The 22,003-nt window shown below is 39.1% G+C and overlaps 1 protein-coding gene across 3 annotated transcripts in view; it reads left to right on the top strand.

Annotated features, from left to right (window-relative positions):
- The window catches only part of INPP4B (inositol polyphosphate-4-phosphatase type II B), a 345,506-nt gene that overhangs the window by 41,927 nt on the left and 281,576 nt on the right, over positions 1-22,003 (top strand). For 2 of the 3 annotated variants that reach the window (XM_013303957.3, XM_055797014.1), the window contains one exon: positions 3,505-3,563. The exons of the other annotated variant lie outside the window; for it this stretch is intronic. In XM_013303957.3, coding sequence (XP_013159411.3) covers positions 3,552-3,563 — 12 coding nt within the window. In that variant the 5' untranslated portion in view covers positions 3,505-3,551. The remainder of the gene's footprint in view (positions 1-3,504; positions 3,564-22,003) is intronic. 3 annotated transcript variants of the gene reach the window in all.

Raw genomic sequence — 22,003 nt, 5'->3', positions numbered from 1 at the left:
TTTGCTCAGCTTCAACAAACTCACTAGTATCATCATTGTCCTCCATCTCTTACTCATCTTCATCCTCTTCCCTGGCAACCCCATGAGATTCAATGCTAAAGATCTGGCTTTGCTGGCCAGGCGACCATCAGGTTGTTTTGACAAAGAAGGAAAACTGAAGATTTCCAGAGTGGTCGGGGATGAAAAATTAATAGGTAAAAATGACTTGCACTGAAAACTGCCAGTAGTTGATACGCTTGTTCTCTGCAGCTGTCAGCTTACAGTTTCACTAGTCACACACACTTCAGACTTTTTGTTTTCCCTCATTACTGATGCTTGAGTGGTGCTAAATACCTTTCTAAAGAAAAAATTATAAAGCCAGCTCTTCAGTGTGCTCAGGTTTTCAAATTTCCTTTGTCGTGTACCTGAGAAACAGTATGCAGTTCTTAGTGTTATGTGGTGGGTTGACATTGGCTGGATGCCAGGTGCCCACCAAGCCGCTCTGTCACTCCCCTCCTCAGCAGAATGGGGGGGCAGGGGGAGAAAATAGGATGAAAAAACCATTGAGGCTCAAGATAAAGACAATTTAATGAAAGCAGTAGCAAAAGGTGTGTGTGTGAAAGCAAAGGACAACAAATGATGTTATTTTCTACTTCCCATCAGCAGGTGATGTTTGGCCACTTCCCAGGAAGCAGGGCTTCAATATGTGTAGCAGTTGCTCAGGAAGACATTGGAAATAAGGAATGCCCCCGCTACCTCCTTTCTCTTAGTTCTTTTTATCTAAGCACACTTCATACAGTATGGAACGCCCTGTTGGTTAGTTTGGATCAGCTGTCCTTGCTGTGTCCCCTCCCAAGATCTTGCCTGCCCCCAGCCTACTGGTGGTGGTGGTGGAAATGTTGGAGAGACAGTTCTGAAGCTGTGTGAGCACTACTCAGCAGTAGCTAACACACTGGTGTGTTACCGACACCTTTCTACTACCAATACAAAGCACAGCACTATGAGGGCTGCTATGGGGCTCAGCCAGACCCAGTACATAGCGTTATTATTATTGTTTTTTCCTGTAAAGAAAGATTTTTTATTTTTTTTTACTACTAGGGATTGCTAGTCACCAGTCATTAGTTGCCATGGTTTAAAGTTTATATATCTAGTTCCTCAGGACTTGCCCCTCCCAAACCCCAAAACTGTGTTTTTATCGTAGTTTTTCCATGGCTCACTTCCCACTTCCTTTGCAGGTTTCTTCAGGCTTTTATGATCATATTTTAAATGCCTTTCAATTTCCAGTAAGCTTGCATAAATGTCTCTTCCCTCAGTAGCTGCTAGGAATTGGCTCCTGTTTGGCTGTAAAATCAGTCCTAATAAAATAATTTCAGTAACAGCGACTGTTTCATTTTCACTTGTACCAGTTGATTTTCATTTTGATGATATTTACTTTTGTTCTGTTAGAAAAAAATACAAACCGCAAAACCATCACAGACTCAGTTATGATAAGGGGCTGAGAAAATTCAGTGCCACGCTTTCAGAATATTTTATACACTTTCTTATAGGAAATAGCCAGTGTTTCCTGTGGAGGATGCAGCAAAATTCCTGGACAGAGTACCAGCGAGCGTCCACTTCTGGCTGCTTTGGGGTTTCTCAACAGGATTCTCTCCCTGTTCTCATCATAGGCAGCCTACCAAGCCCTGTCCAGTAAATATCTGTTGTTTATGAGGATGTTTTAGATCTTTCTTGGCTTACAAATATGCTGAGTGCTAATAGTGCTGCTAGAAGGCTTAGGTTGACCACAGACAGGCCAAACGTTCATTTAACCCAGTATCGTGGGCCGTCTGTGCTATGGTCAGTGGTGGTAGATTCTAGGGAAGCATTTAAGAAACTATGCAATTATAGGATGTTTGTGTTGCTCAGTAAATCCTTCTAGCTCCCAGTAGTCAGATTACGACTCCTTGAGGCTTCAGGGTCATTTCTCTTTGAGGGATTTTGGTCACTGTATATGCTATCCACTGATAGATTTTCCATCATTAGTCTGACTGATCTTTGGACCTGCTTATTTTTCTCACTTATAAGGTAGTGACTTTCCCAATCCTACATAAAAATATCTTTTATTAGCAAAAGATGCAGTGCGAATGCAACATGATTCCTTACTTCTGATGCCTGCAGGGTTCTGGAGGATGGAATTTAGTTTTAGCAGAGTCCTGTACTTGTACTGTGAAATAACGTGCTCGGATCTGATAACTATGTTTACGTTCTTAGTTGGTAGATATGCATAAAATTATATTACCTTCTTTTCTGTATTATTCTTGCACTTCAGTAGGTCTGGAAAGATCCAGGAACTTCAATTCATTTTCTAAAAAAAAAAATAATCCCAGGTTGTAGTTATTGTAAGTCCCAGTGCCTGTGGGTCTAAACCTTCCACTTTCTTCTGGGGGGGAGAAAGCTATTCTGATTTTCAAACATGCCCTATTGAAACATCTTAATTAAAATTATCAAGAAGAAAAGATAATTTTATTTATTTACTGTAACAAGACATCCCTCTGGTCTATATTATGTCTCTAGTCACAGCCAGCTTTGAGAGAAGTAAGAGCTGCACAGAGGCAGCTGTGGAACATGACCTCAGGATACAGCTGTTCTTCCAGTTTCTTAGCAATTTGAGGCTGGCTGCTGTCTGGTGACATGGGGTTTCATATGCCCTATCAAAAATAAAAAAAAAAAGAGGAAGTCTTGCGTAAAAAACGTTCCTTCTATCTGAAGTGTTGTAGGGTTTGTCTGAAGAGTTCATGTTTGACTGTAAGATCTGGATGTGTAATGCCCATAATAGGTATATGTATCTGTACCTACAGATAGATATACACAAGTGTTCTTCATAAAAGAAAAAAGATGCAATTTTAAAAATGGCTAGTTTGGGAAGGATAACGTTAAAGCTTTCTGACTCACTCACTGACCCTCAAGTTCTGAAATGTTCCCTGTTCTTAGAAGTTTGATTACATGTGTGTATAAACATAAATGTTGTTATTCTCATTGGTTAAGCACTTTTTAAATGTGTAGTAAAATAGTAATAGAAAAGTTACTGTAAATATTTAGGACTGATTTGCCTTTTTTTTTTTTTTTTTCCTGAAAATTGTAAATTTAGATTAGTGTGTTCTAATCTAAGGGGAATAATAAATGTTTTTGTGTCTTAGCAAGGGTTATATTTCATCTCTTGAAATAATGGAAGCAAAAGCTGTTCCATGCTAAAATGGCTGTTTCTGCTCCTATATGAGGAAAAGGGAGAAAAGCAGAGACAACACTGTTGAGTGTATGCCGCAGTCACCAATTCTCTCAGCTGCAGAGTAGAAGAAACCTTCTGGGAAGTTATGTGGCATTTAACAGCATGTTGTACATAGGCAGCTGCTGAGTGAAGCTGGCTTTTTTTTGGTTGTTAATGATTTTCTTTTCTGACCTTTATAACTAATGCATCTTCTTTAAGAAGCATTTAATGTGTGAAGACAAAAGGTTGTTTTTATTAATCTCTTACTTCTTTGCATACAGAACCGAGAGAGAGATGGTGCCGACTGAAAGGAAATCTGCTTTTTCTAATGAAAAATAAGGTAATTCATTTTCCTAGTGCTTTTCTTGATGTGTTAGTCTGATCTCTGAGAACTTGAGTAATCCTTTTTCTTGATAGCTATTGGCATTGTGCTTTTAGGTACAAAAAAATATATCACTATTATTAGAATAGTGGAGATGAAAAAAATATCCATTGTTTGCCTTCTATAACACTAGGTATTCTTCATGATATCAATATTCTTTAGCTGAATCGTAAATAGTCTATGGCCACATTCTGCTCATAACATACACAGGTCTAAATCCAGAATTACTCCACCAAATCCATTGGAATAACGAAAGCAAAATCTCACACCTAAATGAGGGATTGTGGGTAATGTTCAAGATGCAATTTCAAACCCCTACTATGAATTTTTAGAGTGGTACGTTTGTTTTTTGGGGGGTTTTTTTGTTTGTTTGTTTGTTTTTAAACCAAACTAGTTATGAAGACTGGTGGTATCTTCCCTTCCTTTGCTGTAAAAAGCAATTATATACCTAAAATGAAGGATATATTAATATGCATGTCTGACCCTGACATGCAATGGAAGTCTTGCAGGAGCTGCTGAGTGCCCTCATTTGCTGTTGGCTTTATTAGGAGTTGAGGCCACTCATCCTCTGGGAAGAGCAAGCACTAAGTGTGGAATTGCTCTTTTTCTTACCCTTTCTGTCTGGTACTATGAGCACTGCTTCTGTACTTGCCTGAAAATAGCACTGGATTGTAAAGAATTAAGGAGTAGTATGAAGCTTGAGACGCTTACCTGTTAACAGTAAGTATTTTATAATTGGCTTCTAGGATATTTTTATACTGTATAGACCAGCATTTGGACAGAAACTATAGTACTGCTTGACAGATTCTATATTCCATTTGAAAGATTTTTTCAGTGTTTTATAGTGGTTTATTTTAATATAGTGAGGAATGAACACATATGGTATACTTTTAAAGCAGTATTTGCTTTTAAAGCACCGTTCGAGCGTATGTGATAGATTTCTGTATGTATGCAAACAAAATGAGACGGTATGATGTAAAGGCTTTTCTGGCTCAAGTTTCATAAGGCCGCATTCCCCTGTGTGGTAAAAGGACCAAAAAGTTTTATGTAGGTGAAGACAAGCTCATGGCCGCCCCTTTGTTGCACCCTCATACATTATCGTTCTGCTGTATGACTTGCAGAAAGTATTTTTAGTAAAGGGCTTTAAGTTTCAAATTACTTTCTTCTACTCCATGTTCTTCCAAGTGTCCTATTTTCATGGGAGCTTCTAGCATTTTGTAAAACAGGCTCAGGAAATATTTTGATCAACTTTGCAGCTGTGAAGAGGGGAGTAGGAGAGTTTTGCTAAAATCAAATGTAGCTATCAGTTTGGCTCTGAAAATTTACAGAATTAATGTTACTATAGGGGCGATGGTCTAGTGTGGATTGGTACTTAGGTTCATATGGTGTGTGATGGGCCACTTTTTTTTTGTTTTTTTCAAATGTGTAACTGTGGTGCAAATGGATGGAATGAGGCAATCTCAGTTGGAACAGCAAATCAATGAACCCACTAGGTCCAATCAGGCTGTTCTAATGCAAAGCTGTGTGTTTTGATGAACTTGGAGGATGAGGTGCAAATTAATGGCTTGTTACTGAAATGATTTAGGCTTGCAATAAATAAATGGGAATTCCTCTTGAAATGCTCTGGTTTGCCTGAATCAATTAAATAGTTGGGGGATTTTTATTTCTATTTCTAGGCGAGTGCTTGAAAACTGCATCTCATTCTGATTTCCTTGTTTAAAGAAGTTTTCAAAATTTGCAGAAGTTATGGAAGGAACCAGGAGATTTGACAAATTTAGCTTATTAAAAAGACTGATGACTTGGTTAATGGCTAGAGTATTTTCAAAAGGTGATTTTATTAGGTACTTCCTTTAATTAGGGAGGTCACAATAAGAGAAAAACTTTGAAATTGAAGTTAGACAAATGCAAATGAGCGCAGGATGATTGGCCACTGAAACCCTAGTGTGGTGAGATAGAGCGGGTGCTGAGTTTTAAAATGTCACAACTTACTAGGCTGAGTACCAAGACCACTGAGTGATTAAAGGGCAGCGTCTTACAATAGATCAAACTAAATGATGTAGCGCTTGCTAGTCAGCTTATATCCTAGGAATTTGTAAAACAGTCATTTTCAGAGGCTTCATCTGTTGGGTACTGTAAAGGATAGCTTCTTTGACAAAGACAGATCTCTTGAATCTCAAATCCCCGTTTCAAAGGATGCAATTTATAGGCATACTAAGTAAAACCAAAGCAATTTGTGTGCTGTGAGGACAGAAGGGAGTGTACCCTGTATTTCTTTTTTTCCTTTTCTCATTCTAGAAATGAACAGGCATCCCATCTGAAGCAGATTCTTGACACAGGAAATCATAGTTTGAATTTTGGGAGTGTAGTTTGCCAGTATAACCGAAAATCGTCTTATCGTAAAAGTTGTTAAGCATCTTAATAAGCATAGTTGCCAATTTTCTGCTTTTTAATATCTTACTGAAACCTTTGCTAATTCAAGTCATGTAGTATATGAAAGATGTGCCCAGAACAGTGCTGATGAAGCCATGTTCCTATTTTTGTTGCTGGAACCTGGCATGGCTTATGGCTTGACACAGAAGGAAAGTAAGTCTCCTGTTTTAGAAACTCATCTGAATGCTGAACAGTTAACTCCAGAAGTCACTGTCATGAATTGAAGACTGATTTGCTGCTATTCATTAACTGCTGTCAGAGGCATGTGCATGTCTGCCTATACAAATTCTTATAGTTTAATGACAGACTCTCATTCTCGTTCAAATGTACATAAATTATGCTACTTGTGTAAGAAGAATCTTCTCTATCAAATTGCAAAGGATGCCTCCCCACTTATCTGTGCTGTAAATCTTAAGTAGTGTAGTAGTACATTTTCATTGTAGGGAAAAAAATGTGGTTTATTCTTCTGCTTTGTCATGTTTTGGATGCAGCAGAATAACCTAGTGGGCATCTTAAGGACATTTATTTTCCCTGGTCTAGCAGTGGAGTTGATTATTTTGGACTTTAAGTGGCCTAAGAAGTAGACCTACTTGTAGGCCTGAGGCATGATCCAGCATCTGCTGGCGTTAGTGAAAATTTTACTTGGTAGACTTCAGTGTGGCGTGGGTAGGTGGGTGGTTTTGATTGGGTAGGTGGGTGGCTTTGATTTTTTTTTTTTTTTTTTTTTTTTTTGTCAGTGGTGGGCATTTGCTTCCCCCAGATGGATTTCCTACCTTATTATATTGGTTGCAAGTGGCAGAGTTATGGTGGCAAGGGGTCTGCAGGAGTGATCTCTGTGAGAAAAGGTCACGGGCTCTGCAACAGACCTACCACGGGACACAGCTGTGACCAAGCAAGTGGTGCCGCTGGGAAAATGTATTTAAGAAAGGGCAAAATGCTGTACAGCAGTGAGGAACTGTGAAAAATAGCCCTGCAAACAGCAAGCTCAGAGAAGGAAAGGAAGGATCTGCTCCAGCTGCAGGAGCAGATATTCCCCTGCAGCCTGTGGAGGGGACCATACTGGAGCATGTGGATATGCCCTGAATCATCCGCAGCCCATGCTGGAGTGGGTTCTACTGGAAGGATCTGTAGCCCATGCAGAGGACTTGTGCTGCAGCAGGTCTTCAGTGCCTGCAGCCCATAGGAGGGACCCTATGTTGGAGCAGAGGACAAGAGTGAGGAGGAAAGAGTGGCAGAGAGGAACTGTTATGGACTGACTATAATCCCGTGGCCTCTGTGCTACTTGGAGGGTGGGGAGGAGGAGGTAGAGGAGTTGAGAACGAATGATTGAAGTTGAGCCTGGGGAAAAAGAGGTTGGGAGGAAGCTGCTGTAGTTCTTGTCTCTGTTTCTCCCTATCCAGGTCAGTTTTAATGGGCAATAAATTGATTTTTCCTGTGTTGAGTCTGTTTTGCCAGTGATGCTAATTGATAAGTGATCTCTTGGTCTACATCTTGACCCGCAAGCTTTTGAATTTTTTCTCCACCAGTCCTGTTAAGAAGGGGGAATAAGAAAGCAGCTGGGTAGGTGGCTGGCAGCCTGCCAAAGTCAACCAACCAGGTATGATCTCCTGTGGGAACTGTATGTTGTTCATGTGGGTAGGCTTTCTGTCCACTTCTCAGGAAGTGGCATGTGTGCCTTTCCATCCAATGAAATGCGGTCGGTATACAATGCTTTTAAGGCAGTAGTTCTGAAACTGATCCCTAAAGCTGTGGTTAGCAGTGTGACTAGGCTGGGGAGCCTCGTGTGTGACAGGGCCTCCAAAGAAAAGTTTGGCATCATGCTAATCTTGGTGCAATTCTTATGGTTCCTAGTCCAAAATCTGTAAAAACAGTATTAATAGATAGTGTTTTCAAAACAGTTAAGATCTGGAACTAGAAAGCATTATGTGCCTCACCTAAAGTATGTGGTATACGGGTTATTTACTTAGATTCTACCCAGTTCCAGCTAGGAGGTACTTTTTTTCCAGAACTCATGAGAGTGGGACATGGGGAAGAAGATTGCTGGGCAACAGTTGCTAATTTGTCTAATAAATATTGTAAACTTACGTGCCTTTTTTCATTGGCATAGGAGGGAGCTTTTGATTAGAAGTAGTTTTTTTTTTAAAGACCAGTGCGTATTTTTGTATCAAATGTCATGCTGTGTCATTTCCTTGCTATTTTCTCTTCATAGGTCCTTCAGAATAATTTTCTGGTGTCTGTCCCCACCCCATCCCCAAAGAAAGAAGTAAACAGATTAATCTTTCTCAATCTCTTTCAATCTTCATGCCAATTTGGGGCTGGATTTCTCCTCCTCCCTCTGCCACTTCACACCTGTGGTTGAAAATCCTAAACTGTTGTTTGCTCTATATGTGTGAATTTGGAGTGATTGCTACTGAAGTAAAGAAAGAACGTACCTAACCCATCTATGGTTCATTTTCCCATATACCAGTATTCCCAAATGGTAATGCTGATACTTAGCCCGTTTTGTAAACTACTTTGCAATCTACACATAAAAAGATACACTAAAAAGTACAATTATATTTTTGCATCTCAGTAATAGCTCCAGAGGGCCCTTTATGTTTTATTGAGTAAACATTTTGACATCCCTACTTATTTTTGAATATGTATTTAGGAATTTATTTTAAAATGGATTTTTGATCAATAGTCTGTAGTGGATTCTGTAGGAGAGTCATTAGCATCTGTTGTGTAAATCTTTATTGGTTTGTGGTTTAATGATCCTGTGGAGGTAACCATTCCAATTAGTTTGCCTATGGACTGGCTCAATAGACTCATGCTACTTCTGTGTGTGAAATGTTGCCTTTTATGATTTTTATGATGTATTGATTTTTTTAAAATTATCATGTAGAAGAAGTTTAGTTATACGGATGACTGTATTTAAAATAAAGGTTGTTACTAGGGTTGAAAGTATCTTAAATTAGCAGTCATACTTCACACACAAAATATAAACCTGTCTTTTATTTTTCTCTAATCTGAACAATAGTGTGATAGCAAACTTACACGGCACGTTTTTACTGTAGTTAATCTATACACTTGTTTCCCAATCCTCTGAAAACAAGGGATTTGTATTGAAGAAATGACAGACTTAACTACACAGGTGTAAATGGGAGGGCTACAGTATACCTAATGCCCCAGAGAATAAAGTAAAAGGTGGTGAATATTTTGAAACTTCTTTTGTAATAAATTACCTTTCCTTAAACCAAATGCGTTGTTGGGCTTAGGATTTTGTAGACAAGATTAATGAGCAGATCTAAATGGCTGTGCTGTCAATAATCACAAGCTTTCTTGCAGTGTTTGTAAAAGCCTAATGTAAATTATGTTGTTACAGCATTTATCACAAGTGTAATGTATTATTAACAGTTGGCAAAAAAGCCTCAAAGTAAGATTTCAGATTGACTCATAAATCAATAACCAGAGAATGACATGCAAGGTAGAAATAATAGAATAATTACATACTTCTGAGGTTCTGATGTGAATTACATTGTAATGCAGCTGTGAAAATGTTATTAAGGTTTTCACGGCATAGTTGTATGTAAGTTCTGCCATAAAAATGTGAGAATATATCAATGAATCTTTTCTGCAGTTAGGCAGGCATACACAATATGTACTATACACAAAAGTACTTTCAGCGTTTCAGCATAGCTGTAGAGCTTTTGTATTTTTCCTTCCAATTTGATATCTTAAATATTCTCACAGAGTGAGATTACTTTATATTGAAGCTGTGGAGCATTTTCTGGTCTGTTGGACTGTGTGTGTGGTTTAGCATTCTGTAAGTCAGTGATCTCTCCAGGGCATCTTGAAGTAAGTGCCTCTTCTGGCTAAGGATGTACTACTTATAAACCATTTTTCAGCAGTGATTTCAATTTTCTAGAGCATGCTCTGTATCAGTTTAAGTGTTAAGGTCTGAGCAGCCAGAGGAAGTTTTGCTGCACTGTGTAGCATTGCTTTGGGATTGAATGTCACTGCTGATGTGGGTTTTTTTGGCTAAATACTACATGTATGATACTGGTTGTGGCTGTGTTTTGCAATGACTGTAAGCTGAGGAACCAGTTAAGTGCATCTATGTCTGTAATACAATATCCCTTCAGTAAGTTTCAGTGAAATACGTTGTTGCTGTGTTATTAAGATTTTAATTTAAAGTAGGAAGGTGCTAAATAGAGAAGGAAGTGGAAACTGGCAAAACAGTGGCATAGGCGGATCTGGAAGCCCTATTGCCTCTTACATGGCTCAAAAGTCTTAGTGTGTTTCTGGTCATTCTCAACCCCAGCCTTGTGTGTACTTCTGCCTGCACTCAACTGAGATGTGGGTTGTTGTCTTACTGCTGGAACAAGGTTTTTTATATGTATGTAACAATACACACATAAATGAAGTATCAGGCAGTGTTAAGAACTCAAATGAATTTGGTTGGATTAAGAGAAAGGATGTTGCCACGTGGGCTTTTTAACCTCCCTTAGTAAGATATTACGGCCTATTTGTGTAGTCGTGCATTTGAGTCTGTGAGAGATCTTGTGTATGTTTAAGGTCACTTACTTATGCTGGGCCTGTATTTAATAACCAGTTGTGTTGCCCCATCTGTTATACTGTAAAGGCATTTTATAATGTTTATTTTTTTGCATGCCTTAATTTAAATAGTAGATTTTTTCAAGATTTCTTGATGTTTTTAGCCATTTTGGTTTGGAAGAATGCTATGCAGAGAAATCTATGCTAGCTGAATGCTGTAAACTCTAGCTGTAGACCCCTACTAAGCATGAGGTACATACATCATGCCAGTGTGGTGGCAGGAGGAAGGAAGCTGGTGTCTTCGTGCTGCTCATGAAGAGATAATGTGGGGAGTGCAAAGTTGTCTGGAATAGCTGGGGCAGAACAGTAAGAAGGCAAACATAACCCTTGGTTTCCTTAGTAGCTGTTCCTCCAAAGCTGTTGTAGTGTTGACCCAGCCATGTATATTTGAGAAGTCCTGCAGACCACTGCAAGCCCAGCGACACCAGAATGCCATGGGGTAGCAGGGGCACGCTGCGCTTCTGTTACCGAGAGTCTGTGCAGTACCACTGAGGTATATGTGCTGACCATTGTTGCAGTCTACTTTCCAACAGTACCTGAAAATGCAATTTATGACCATCAAGTAATGAGAATAATTATTTGCTCGTATTTTTACTATGAACTGAAAGACTTTGTAGCTCGCTCTTTCCAGCTTGACAGGATCCTGGCAAGCCCTACTGCCTTTTTGCCATCTTTGATTCCCTTGCTTATCTTGCTGCTTCTCCTTCCTGCCTCCAGATGTTACTGACTTGCTCTGGAGATAATGAAGTCCTCCCTTCCCTTCTACTGCTGTCAGAGGCAGACTTTTTTTATAACCTGTGCTTGCTTTGGTAATTCCATTCTGTCTCCCGGTTTTCTTCTGTGTCTGCTTTCATCTCTTGCTTAACTTGTTCCATGATGTCTGCCTTTCCTGTAGATTTTTCATGGCATAAGCATACTTTAATCCTTCCTTTTTTTGTGTGTGCCTGTCCTTGACCTGCTGCTTCCCACTTGTGCCCATGACTGTCTTTGATACCTGAAGTCTATTACTACTCTGTTTACAGTGTCACCCATTGCATTTCCATCCCAGTATCCTCCCTGGTCCTGTTGTTATCCCTTGTGCTCTACGGAACAGGCTTTTACTAATGTCTTTTGAATAACCTCTTCCAAACAAGAGCTAAGAAGGATCTCTCTTGTTCATGCAACTGTCTGCCACTTCCAATGCTAGCTCACCCTCTGACTGTGTCTCCATTTTTTCCTGGTCATTCTTAACTTCTTCCTTCAACTTTATTCTTTTTGGGGTTTCGTAATGTGCTGTACCTAGAGTTGAAGCATATGTAAGAAAATTGTAACTTAAACCTGTGTATTCTTCAGTACAGAATTGCATATAGATCTGCCTCAATACCTGTTTGTCCAAACTACACTTTCATCTTGCCTTTCAGAGACCTCTTCCTGTGCATTTAGCCATAAATTCAATTTCAGCAGGAATCAAACAGCTGCTTAATCTTTCCTGTCAAGTTCTTCCTCCCATAGCTTTTGATGGCTGAAGCAAACATCACTTCTCTTCCTGCTACTCATACCATTTTTAGGATTGCTTTCAACAGGAATGTGTTTCAAAGTATTAATGTTCTGGCTGTGTCTGTTTTGCAGATCCGTTTTAAGATAGACCACTGTTTCTATCTCTCTATCACCTAAAACTCTGGACTGGGATAATCTTATTTTGCATTTTCATTTACTGAAATACCCTTCTCCTGATCTTGAGAAAGATGAAATTTGATTATATCCATGAGAGCTCTTGCAAAAATAACTTTCCTAGGGTTTTGTCATTTGTTTTTTGTGGGTTGTTTTTTTTTTTTTTTAATAGTGTTACTCTGTCCCTTGCATCTGACTGTTATGTCCTTCCTTTGGTAAGCTCTTTGTTTTCAGCGTGAAGATTTTCCCCAGGCTCCAATACCCTACCTGTTCTTGATTTAAAATTCTTCTGACTCTTGAGCTGTGTCTAGCACGCAGTGCCTGCTTTCACAGGTCTGTGAAACCAACAAGGAAGATGGTAAAAAGTGTAAACTAATCACCTTTGCAAATAATAAAAGTTCTGCCTTTACAAATCTTCTTTGCTATGATGTTTACAAGAAGTTCGCAATGATAATCCTATATTTTTGATGGTCATTGGCTTGTGTAGGCTGACATGGGCTAGCATGTCTGTGATGTATAAAGTCTCCAGCTTTCTTGTGGTTGAATGTCTATGTTCTGTATCTATACGGAGGATAATATTGTAGGGTCCTGTGGTGCTTGGTCTGCATTTATAAATGCTCTAGTGATGTATATAAACACTTAATCTGAGAGAGCCACTGAATTTGTGTTATCTAATGTAATTAGCTAGGTGGTGTGGGGTTTTTTTTATAGCTGTGTTCTCCACTATTCCTGCAGCAATTGGTGTGTTATAATTGCATAATATATGGAATTGTATATGTTAAAATTACATAATTGGCAGTAATCAAGCACCAGTCTTGTTCAGAATAGGTAATTGTATAGATAACAGCGTTGAACAAAATGTGGTTCTGTCTGGGTTCACTGGCTCTTGCTCTGTTTGGTGCTGCAGTGAGCCCTGTGGTGGCTCTCAAAGAGTGTGGGGTCTGGCAGATGTTTCTGTTGAGCAGCTTCACGCATGGCTGCAGAGAGTCCTGGGGCTGAGCAGACATTCACTATTTGAGGTAAGTTTTGCAAGATCAGGACTCTGTTAGCTTCCATAGCTATTTTGGGAGACTTGGGTAACAAATTTTGTGATACAAGCCACGGTTTTTATTGATGAATTGTACAGTTGTCTGGTTTTGGAGAAGACCTGATAGTTACATTGGAAACGAGAAAGGCTTTGCAACTCTGCGTACAGGTGCTAAGTGGACAATATGTAGCAGCGGTCTCTGGCTGAGCAGACTGAAATTACTTGGCAGCTGTCTCACTGAGTATCAGCTCTTAGTGTGTGAAAGAAACCTAGGGAGAGGGGAAGACTAATAACTAGTGGATTAATATGCTACAATGAGACAACTCCTGCTGCATTCTGTGAATCTGCGCTGAAGGGAATCATGGAAATGTTTTGGTTTATGTTTTGAAGTCGATATCAACTATAGCTGGAAGAACTGCTGGGCCTATGAGACTGTTTCACTTCACAGCACGTTCCAGTGAAGAACCCCTTAGGAAGAGAAAAACTGTTTAAAATCAAGCACGGAGCTGACACTATTGATTATGTTAATTTGAGCTGAGATATTACTCCTAAAAGACAATGCGAAAGAAAGTTAAAAGGTTGATCTTTGAAGTAGTACACCTACATTTCTTTAGCGTTATGTGAGTAGTAGTTGAAAGAACCCCCCTCCTTTTATTTAAAAAAACAAACAAAAACCCCTTACTCCAGAAAACAATGGGTTGCATTATTGTCCTGTACGAGGCAGTAAATAATTTTGTCAGGATACTGCTGCTAAACTCTTCCTTCGCTGAGAGGGGTCTGTGCCTCATATGATGTATTATTCATGCTTCATTATCCTGTTGGATAGATAATGTCGCCTGGCTGCCGGTTTGTGCATGCTGGGCTTTTTTATTCAATCGGTTGGTCTCGTTTTAGAAATAACCTGTTAAAAGTCGCTTTATGTTTTGTTTGTAATGGAAGTTGTCGGTAGATGGCAGCAGCAATCTCTTCAGATAATAGTTTTAGGTTACCAGCCAAATGAACAACTTATGCTAACGTTAACTAATCCTAAGAAAAAATACTCTACTGAAATAATACACCGAGGGCAGAACTTGCTTTTATTTTTGGCCTGAAGTAGGTTTTTGAAGCCAGGTGCTGCTGTCTAACCTCGGTTTAGGCTTTTATGAGCAGTATGATAAGAGAAGAAGGGAAGCCAGAGGAGTGTACGTACAGCTAGAGTCATCTTGCAGCTGCAAAGTGATTTATGTCAGCCAGCCCAAGGAATTTGTAGGTAGAGCCCCCTGTACCATCGAAGAAGATTGTCTGGCTAGTCTGTGCTTGCCCCACCATATGCTCATTAGTGAAGGCTGTATTTCGCAGAAGGGAGGAGAGGAGCTGAGCGTGTGTATGCATACATCGGGGTGCTGCTCTTGAAATTGCATCCTGTGTGATCCTAAATAGTGTGTTGGTTTGTCTTTTTTTTTTTTTTTTTTCCTTTTTCTTTCTTTTCCCCCCACCCTTAGTGCTTGCTACTACAGTGGGTCTCAAATTTGAGAGCAGCCTGATGTATGCTGTACTCTCTGCCCCTTTGGGAAGCAAAGCATCAAGGGTTGTTTTGTTCTGCACACGTCCTTTCTGCCCTTCTGAGCGGGGTTGGCTTAGGAGGACGTGCCATGGCTACTGAGAAGCGCTTCAGGGAGGGATTGTTTTCCTCCTCTTAAGGGCCTAACTGTAACCCAGGTGCCGTGAGTTGGTTGTGGTAGGGATGAGGGGTGACTTCTGTGTGCCCCCTTGTTACCAGTTTGGGAGTGAGCCCGGTGGGGACAAGGTCATGGTCACACTGAGCCCAGAAGGTGTTTTTAGGACAGTGGTGGGAAGGGCTGGGAAGGAGGAGGTCAGCTAGATAGCAGTGAAGGGTGGCCATGCTTCCACAGGCTTCTGGCTGTGCCAAGGAGAAAAACGCTGGGTTTTTTATACCCATCTCTCACTCTGAGATTCAATGAGTTTCTTTTTCCCTAAATAAGTCGATTGCCTCTGATTTATAAGAAAGACTAGTGCTATTCTAGCCTCACATTTTGTTTGTCAGCAGCTACTAATGACTGTTAAGGACAAAATGGTACCTCCTCCTTCAGTATCTTCACTAAGCATTACAATTTACTATTCCTTTTCTTTTCCTGACTAACCCTGAAAACTGAGCTCAATTCTCTGAATTCTCCATAGTGCTGCCAGAACTTATTTGCTGAGTAATGATAGCGAATTTTAAGTCCAATGTTATAAAAGTGGCTATGTGTTTTGCTAAATGTGCACAGTTTGCACTTATCAGCATGGAATTTTATTTGATGTTTTATCACTTCGTTGGTGGGGGTATTGAAAGCCTATAGCTTTGCCTTCGGTTTTAGGTTTGAGTCTTTTGTCATTAGCAAGTGTTACCACCTCACTATACTCATCCTTGTTCCTGGGCATCTATTAATGCAAGACATTTGCCCTTTATGAATTTACAGTGTGATTTACAGTGTGATTCCTCCCTGCCCCGCCCCCCCCCCCCCCCCCCCCCCCCCAAGCAATGGGTGAAGGACCTCGTAAAACTTTTTTCCCCCCAAGTTAATGTATGCTATACCAATGCTTCTGGTAACTCTAAAATGTTTGTGACGTGTGACTTCTACAAAACCTGTCAACTATTTACCTTCCTATTACTAATATTTTATTTTTGTAACTTTCTCTTATTTTGTTCTGTATCATCATTTCTACTGGTTTGTTCATTGCAGAGGAGTTCTTCAATAGAAAGATTTGAAATCTAGTATTATATACCTGCTTGTAGAAGATTGGTAATACTACTTACAGGCAAGGATTGGTCAGGATATTAACCTAACATTAGTTTTTTAGGGTAAGTGAAACACTTTTTTAAACTGGAAATGTTACCTGGATCAATAAAAAAATTGCACTTGATACTTAAAGCTTTGTTGTAGCTACCTAAAAAAAGTTCAGAAGACGTGAAAGGTGGGGAAAACAGTCCGTAGCTGAAATACTACATACTCCATTTCCTTTCGTAGAAAGGAGGAAACAATAGCAGATCTAATACATTAAAAATACTTGTAGGTTTGGGAGAGTTTGGTTGTGTGGTGTTGTGGGTGGGTGGTGTTTTTTCTATTCTTAATTTTTTTTTGTTAGCTGGGATTTATATTGGGAGTTAACACCTTGGTGGTTTTTTTGGTGGTATATTTTTGTGTGTTTTGTGTTTTTAATCACGTGCACCTGGCCTTTAGTTTGCTCTAGGCTTACTCAATTTCTTAGACTTTGGCTCAACTTGGCTATTTGGAAAGTCTGCTTGATATTGAATGTATCTGTAGACTTTTGCCATTGACCTTTCCTTTAGAGCAATATTTATAAAGAATTGAACAAATGTGGAACACAAAAGCTTGTGAAACAAAAATGGTAATCTATGTACTGTTTCAGAAGGGTATAAAAGCTTTCCTAATTTAAGAACATTCGGAAATATTCCCATGAGAGAAGCTAAGCCTCAGCATTACCAATCATGTCTCCTTTTTATCACAGCCTAACACGGTAGTGTTAATGGATCAACTTTTGAGAGGATGACAATTAATTCTATTTCTGTTAAGTGCATTGCAGATACTACTGCAGCATGGTACCTGAGTGACAAGCTCCTATGCCCTACCAGTTCCAGGTGGTTTGATTTCATTAGAGTGGGGATTATAGGATGCAGCACTACTGCTTTGTTGAGCAGATTTGCTAGCGATTACGAAGAATCTGCAGCTGTTCACTTGGTCTCCTTTTGTGTGGGAGTTATTTTGATGATGGTGGCTTGTTGATGTTCTACAAAGGTGAGGTGGAAGGAGAAAAGAATTAATTATTTCTTCTTTAAAAAGAAATACAGAAATCCACGTGCCCCATCCCCCCCTTCCCAAAATAGCCAGGAACACACCACCATTTCAAAATCAGTAGGTAGAACTGCTTTTATCTGACATAGTCTTTGATTTAATGGTTATCTCCTAGATACATAGAAAGGTTAAATAAACAGACCTAAACTCTAATGGGACATTTTGAGGATTAATGTCAATGTAGTCAGAGGGCTTCATGGGATTCAGTAAGAGGCCAACATGTTTTGCATTTTAGAATAGGTTCTAGAGAAATAAATACAGTGTGTGATCAGTTTTACTGATGAGATTCTCAGTGTTTGAGGAGCAACACTTTTTTTTTTTTTTATCACTGGTCTGGTAAGTAATCAGTGTTACTTGGTCTGGGTTTTATCAAAACTTTGATAAATTCTGCTCCACTCAATATTATTGTAATAGCCACGTATGGCCATCTTGAGCAACCTATAAGTTTATTATCAAGTTGATTAACTTTTAGGTATATACAGCAGTGAGGAAATGCAATTTTTTCTCTTTTTTTTTAAAGTGAGGAAAGCTGAAGAGACACAATAAAATGGGGAGGAAGAAGCATTAGGGTGGTATAGATTTTTCTGGATGTGTCCTTCCTCTTTTTATATGTATTGACCCTGTTGTTTTCTTCTTTTGGGAAATTTTATACAGACTTTAAGGAGTTAGGGCTTATGTCTGGAATGCATGACACATGGCAGCTACCAGAAGCCAAGTTATTGTTTAGAATATTTCTGACTTCCTCTGCATTTCTCTTTAATGAACATGGCAACTCTTGTCGGTTCATGGGAGGTACTTCCGTGTTTCCTGAGTTTCTTATTGTGTTGCCCTTTTTTTTGTTAATGCCAGTCATTCTTTTCTGATTCATGGTGTGGACATACATGGAGGTTAGTCTTCTAATCCATCCTGCAAATTTTATTGAACACTTTAAAGACCCATCTTACCTTTTAAAAATGGTTTTAAGGTGTTGGTGCTTGTTATGTTTTGTCTTGGAATCTTTCTTTTTGCAGTCACCAGTGATCACAATATGATTGTGTTAAAAAGGCAGAATCCAAGAATTTTCTCTGGTGCTGGTTGAAACAAGCTGTGCTGCACTTCCTTCTCACAGTTTCAGTTAACTTGAATATGGAAAAAAAAAATCAACTCTGTTTTGTAAGTCACAATATTAATGTTTTGAAGTAATTTTAGTGTTGAGAACTGTGCCGAGAAACTAGGCCAGAAACAGAATTCCTGTGGTGAAAAAATAATTACTGCTTGAACAGCCCCTATTAAAACCTAGGTGTTTAGCCTGTTCAAAAAGATGTGAATTGAAGGAAGAAGAGTATGTTTTTATATGCACTAACACTAAAAAACTTTATCCAGCATTTCAAATAATTATTTAATCTAGAGTGGGGAGAATTGCAGGTGGGAACGAATAGGACAAGAGGAAATGGCCTCAAGTTGTACCAGGGGAGGCTTAGATTGGATATTAGGAAAAATTTATTCACCAGAGGGGTTATCAAGCATTGAATAGGCTGCTCAGGGAAGTGGTTGAGTCACCATCCCTGGAGGTATTTAAAAGGTGCGTAGATGTGGTATTTAGGGACGTGGTTTAGTGGTGGACTTGTTAATACTAGGTTGACAGTTGGACTTGATCTTGCAGGTCTATTCCAACCTAAATGATTCTATGTTTCTATGTGTCAAAAGCTTGAAAAAATGTGATACTTTATCCATGCTGCAATCCAAAGGTGTATACATTTGTCTTTTGTGAACATCATTATAGCTGACTGGCTTGACATGGTGGCAGGATAGCGGTAGCAGCCTGGTCCTCAGCTACCAGATGTTCACCCAGGGTCCTGGGCAAGCTTGTGGGCTCTTAGTGGGAATCCAGCTGAGCCCTCCATCTGCACGGCCGCATAGATGAGTTCTGTGTGGCACTGAGTGAATGCTGTGCAAGGCTGTTATATTACATGTTCAACCTTGAGAAAAGGCAGCGAAGTGGAGACCTTATCACCATGTTCCAGTATTTAAAGGACATCTACTATGAAGGTGGAGGCTCCTCTTTTTTACAAAGAGTCACGTGGAAAAGATGATGGGTAATGAGTACAAGTTACTCTTGGGGAGTTTCTGACTGGACACAAGAAGAAAATTTTTCATAATAAGAACGATCAGCCATTAAAATAATCTTCCCAGGGAAGTGGAGGATTCCCCAACATTGGAGACTTAGGATTCAGCTGGACAGGGTACTGGGTCATCTTGTCTAGACTGTGCTTTTGCCAAGAAGGGTTGGACCAGGTGGTCCTTGGGATCCCTTCCAACCTGTTATTCTATGTTTATAGAAAAGGCGCTGTGGGCTAGGTCATAGGCTATTAATAATAATCAGAGGGTCTAAATACCACTGCAGTTTGACCTTTATAACAAAGCTTGATAGCCTCTGCTAGAAAAGTTATGCGGTCTGTGGCCTAAAGAGAAGCAATCTTTAAGAATTTCTTTTGTTTTTATTTGACATGTTGCTTGGTTCTGAAATAGAAATGATTTTCGTTATACTCTTCTCTGCAGAGAAAGAAGGATTATTCTAAGGAAAGGCAAAAGAAATAAATATGCTAAGTTCTATCTGGCAGATTTTAAACCAGGAAGAAAATACAGTTTCTCCCCTTATTTCAGCTTCCTAATAAAGTGTAAAGCTTTTGCTTGTTTTTCAATTTTGGGTTTTTTTCAGGTTTATTTCTTTATCCACCCCACCCAAATAGTGGATATAGGATTTTGATTGGCAAAATCCTACTGATTTTAAAATTGATCATCTTGAAATGACAAGAAATACCCAAATAGTGTCCCAGGCTCAGAAATACAAGACCTGGAAGAGAAAGTTCAGAATTTCTCTTCCTTTGGTGGTATGGAACCCAGTCCTCTGCCCTCTCTACTCTAACACGAGTTATGTCAGTATAGGTTTCTATGACTTCTGGAAACGGAAGTTGGGGGAGGAGAGAAAAGCATCTGTGACAGATTTCTATCTCTGGGAATCTGCAGAGATGCAGGGCTTTGCTGGTTTTGGTTTGTTTGGTTTTGGGGTTGTTTTTGTTTGTTTTGTTTGTTTTTTGGGGAGGGGCAGTCAGTGTTACTGTTTGTTTTTATTTACAACTTCTTTATTTTAGTGTTCATGGTGACAAGTGGTAGAGCAAAAATCTTCATGCATAGTTGTGCTCTAATTTGCTAGTTGTTTTTGGCAGGTTCCCTTCATGGCCTAGACTCCCATGGCTGCAGCCAGAGCTCATGGATTTACCTGGTAGTCTTTGATTCAGTCTGGGCAACAGTTTATTGCTGTTTCCTGATATAAAAGACTTCCCTTTGAGTTTCAGCCTGATGCTCATTCACACTTTGCACACTCATAAACTGCTTCACTGTATCTAATTCTACTTAAAATTAAAGTTGAGCTACTACTCTTCCGTTGTTTTAAAAAAACAATACTTATCCGTTGACTTTTTTTTTGCAAACTGTTCAGATAAATGTACTACCATTTTTACCACTAATATTTTATTTTCTAGAATAAAAGAAGAAAGATTTTTCAGTCCTAACAGAGAAAAACTGGGGGAAAAAACTCATTGAGACATTATTTGTGCATACTGTTAATAAAAGGAATGCATACCTGTTTTATTTATTCCAAAAACTTTAACAAAACCTATTGATTAACTAGCAGTGCCAGAAATGGCACAAGGAAACATCTAAAATCTGCTTTAGATTGAAACATGTGTTTCTCCAAGACAGACACAAGAGCTTTGTATTTCACCTGAAATAATTTCCCTTGATGTGATGATACAGGTAGCTACCAACCTGTTTGCTTGCTGTAGACCATTACATACATTGACAGAATGTTAAGCTTTAGAAAGCTTGCATGTAATACCTCTATAACATGTGCAGAGCTGGTTTTCCACAACTCATGTTTTATATGGTCTGGCTGCATTAGATCCATGCAGTTGAGTAAAGCTTTCTGGACATGGCAGTGAGCACCCAAACTGGGCGTTTATCCCATAAAGGTGCATTTTATTTGCACCTGTTGCCATTCTGGTCCACTGGTGTATTGTATTTCTTGCCATATTGGTAGTTTTATTCTTTAAGCAGCATGAGACCAGGAACAAAAGTGCCATGGACAGGAATGCTCTGTTTGCCTTTTATTTTTTATTTCGTTCATGGAACCTCTGAATTTGTCTGTGCTTCCCCACATGCCAAATCCATAGCATATATAAATATCTTCTGTCTAAATCTGCGAACCATCTATGCTTTTAGACTCCACGTCACTATTGTTGCATTTGAAAAATTAGTTCAGGCTGCTGATAAGAGAGAAATGTCTTCAGTTTCTTTCTGCTTGGTGTTGGAAATAAGTTGGATATGTGTCTGACCTGCTAATGCAATTTTGTCATCTTCCAAAACTCGAAATAATCTGGGAATATTCTTCAGAGTGGTTTCTTTAGCTGTCACTTAAAAAATAGGGAATCCAAATCTTCTTTGCATACATACAAGCTAATGTGAAAGTTTTCACCCCCATTCTACAGTAATTGTATACATACTTTTCTATTAAGTGGAGGAATATTCTTCTAATTCTTTTTCAATAGAGTTTTTGAGTACATGTTTTAATTAATACAAAGTAGATAGATTGAGGATGAGGTGAAACTGTAACTAATTTGTTACTTTTTTTTTTTTTTTAAATTGCTTACTCTGTTTTTTGGTTATATGCCTTATTCACCATCTTCCTTTTGGAAGGTGCTTATCTTTGAGTGTAAGGCTCAAAGCGGAGAGAATCTTTATAGTGATGATTTCACTGTTCAGCTGTATTCCTAAACCAGACATTTGTAGTTGTACAGTAAAAA

The sequence above is a fragment of the Falco peregrinus genome, chromosome 2, assembly GCF_023634155.1.
Source record: "Falco peregrinus isolate bFalPer1 chromosome 2, bFalPer1.pri, whole genome shotgun sequence".
NCBI classification, from domain to species: Eukaryota; Metazoa; Chordata; class Aves; order Falconiformes; family Falconidae; genus Falco; species Falco peregrinus.
The sequence above is the reverse complement of the archived record's forward strand: the minus strand, read 5'-3'. Positions and strand labels throughout refer to the sequence as shown.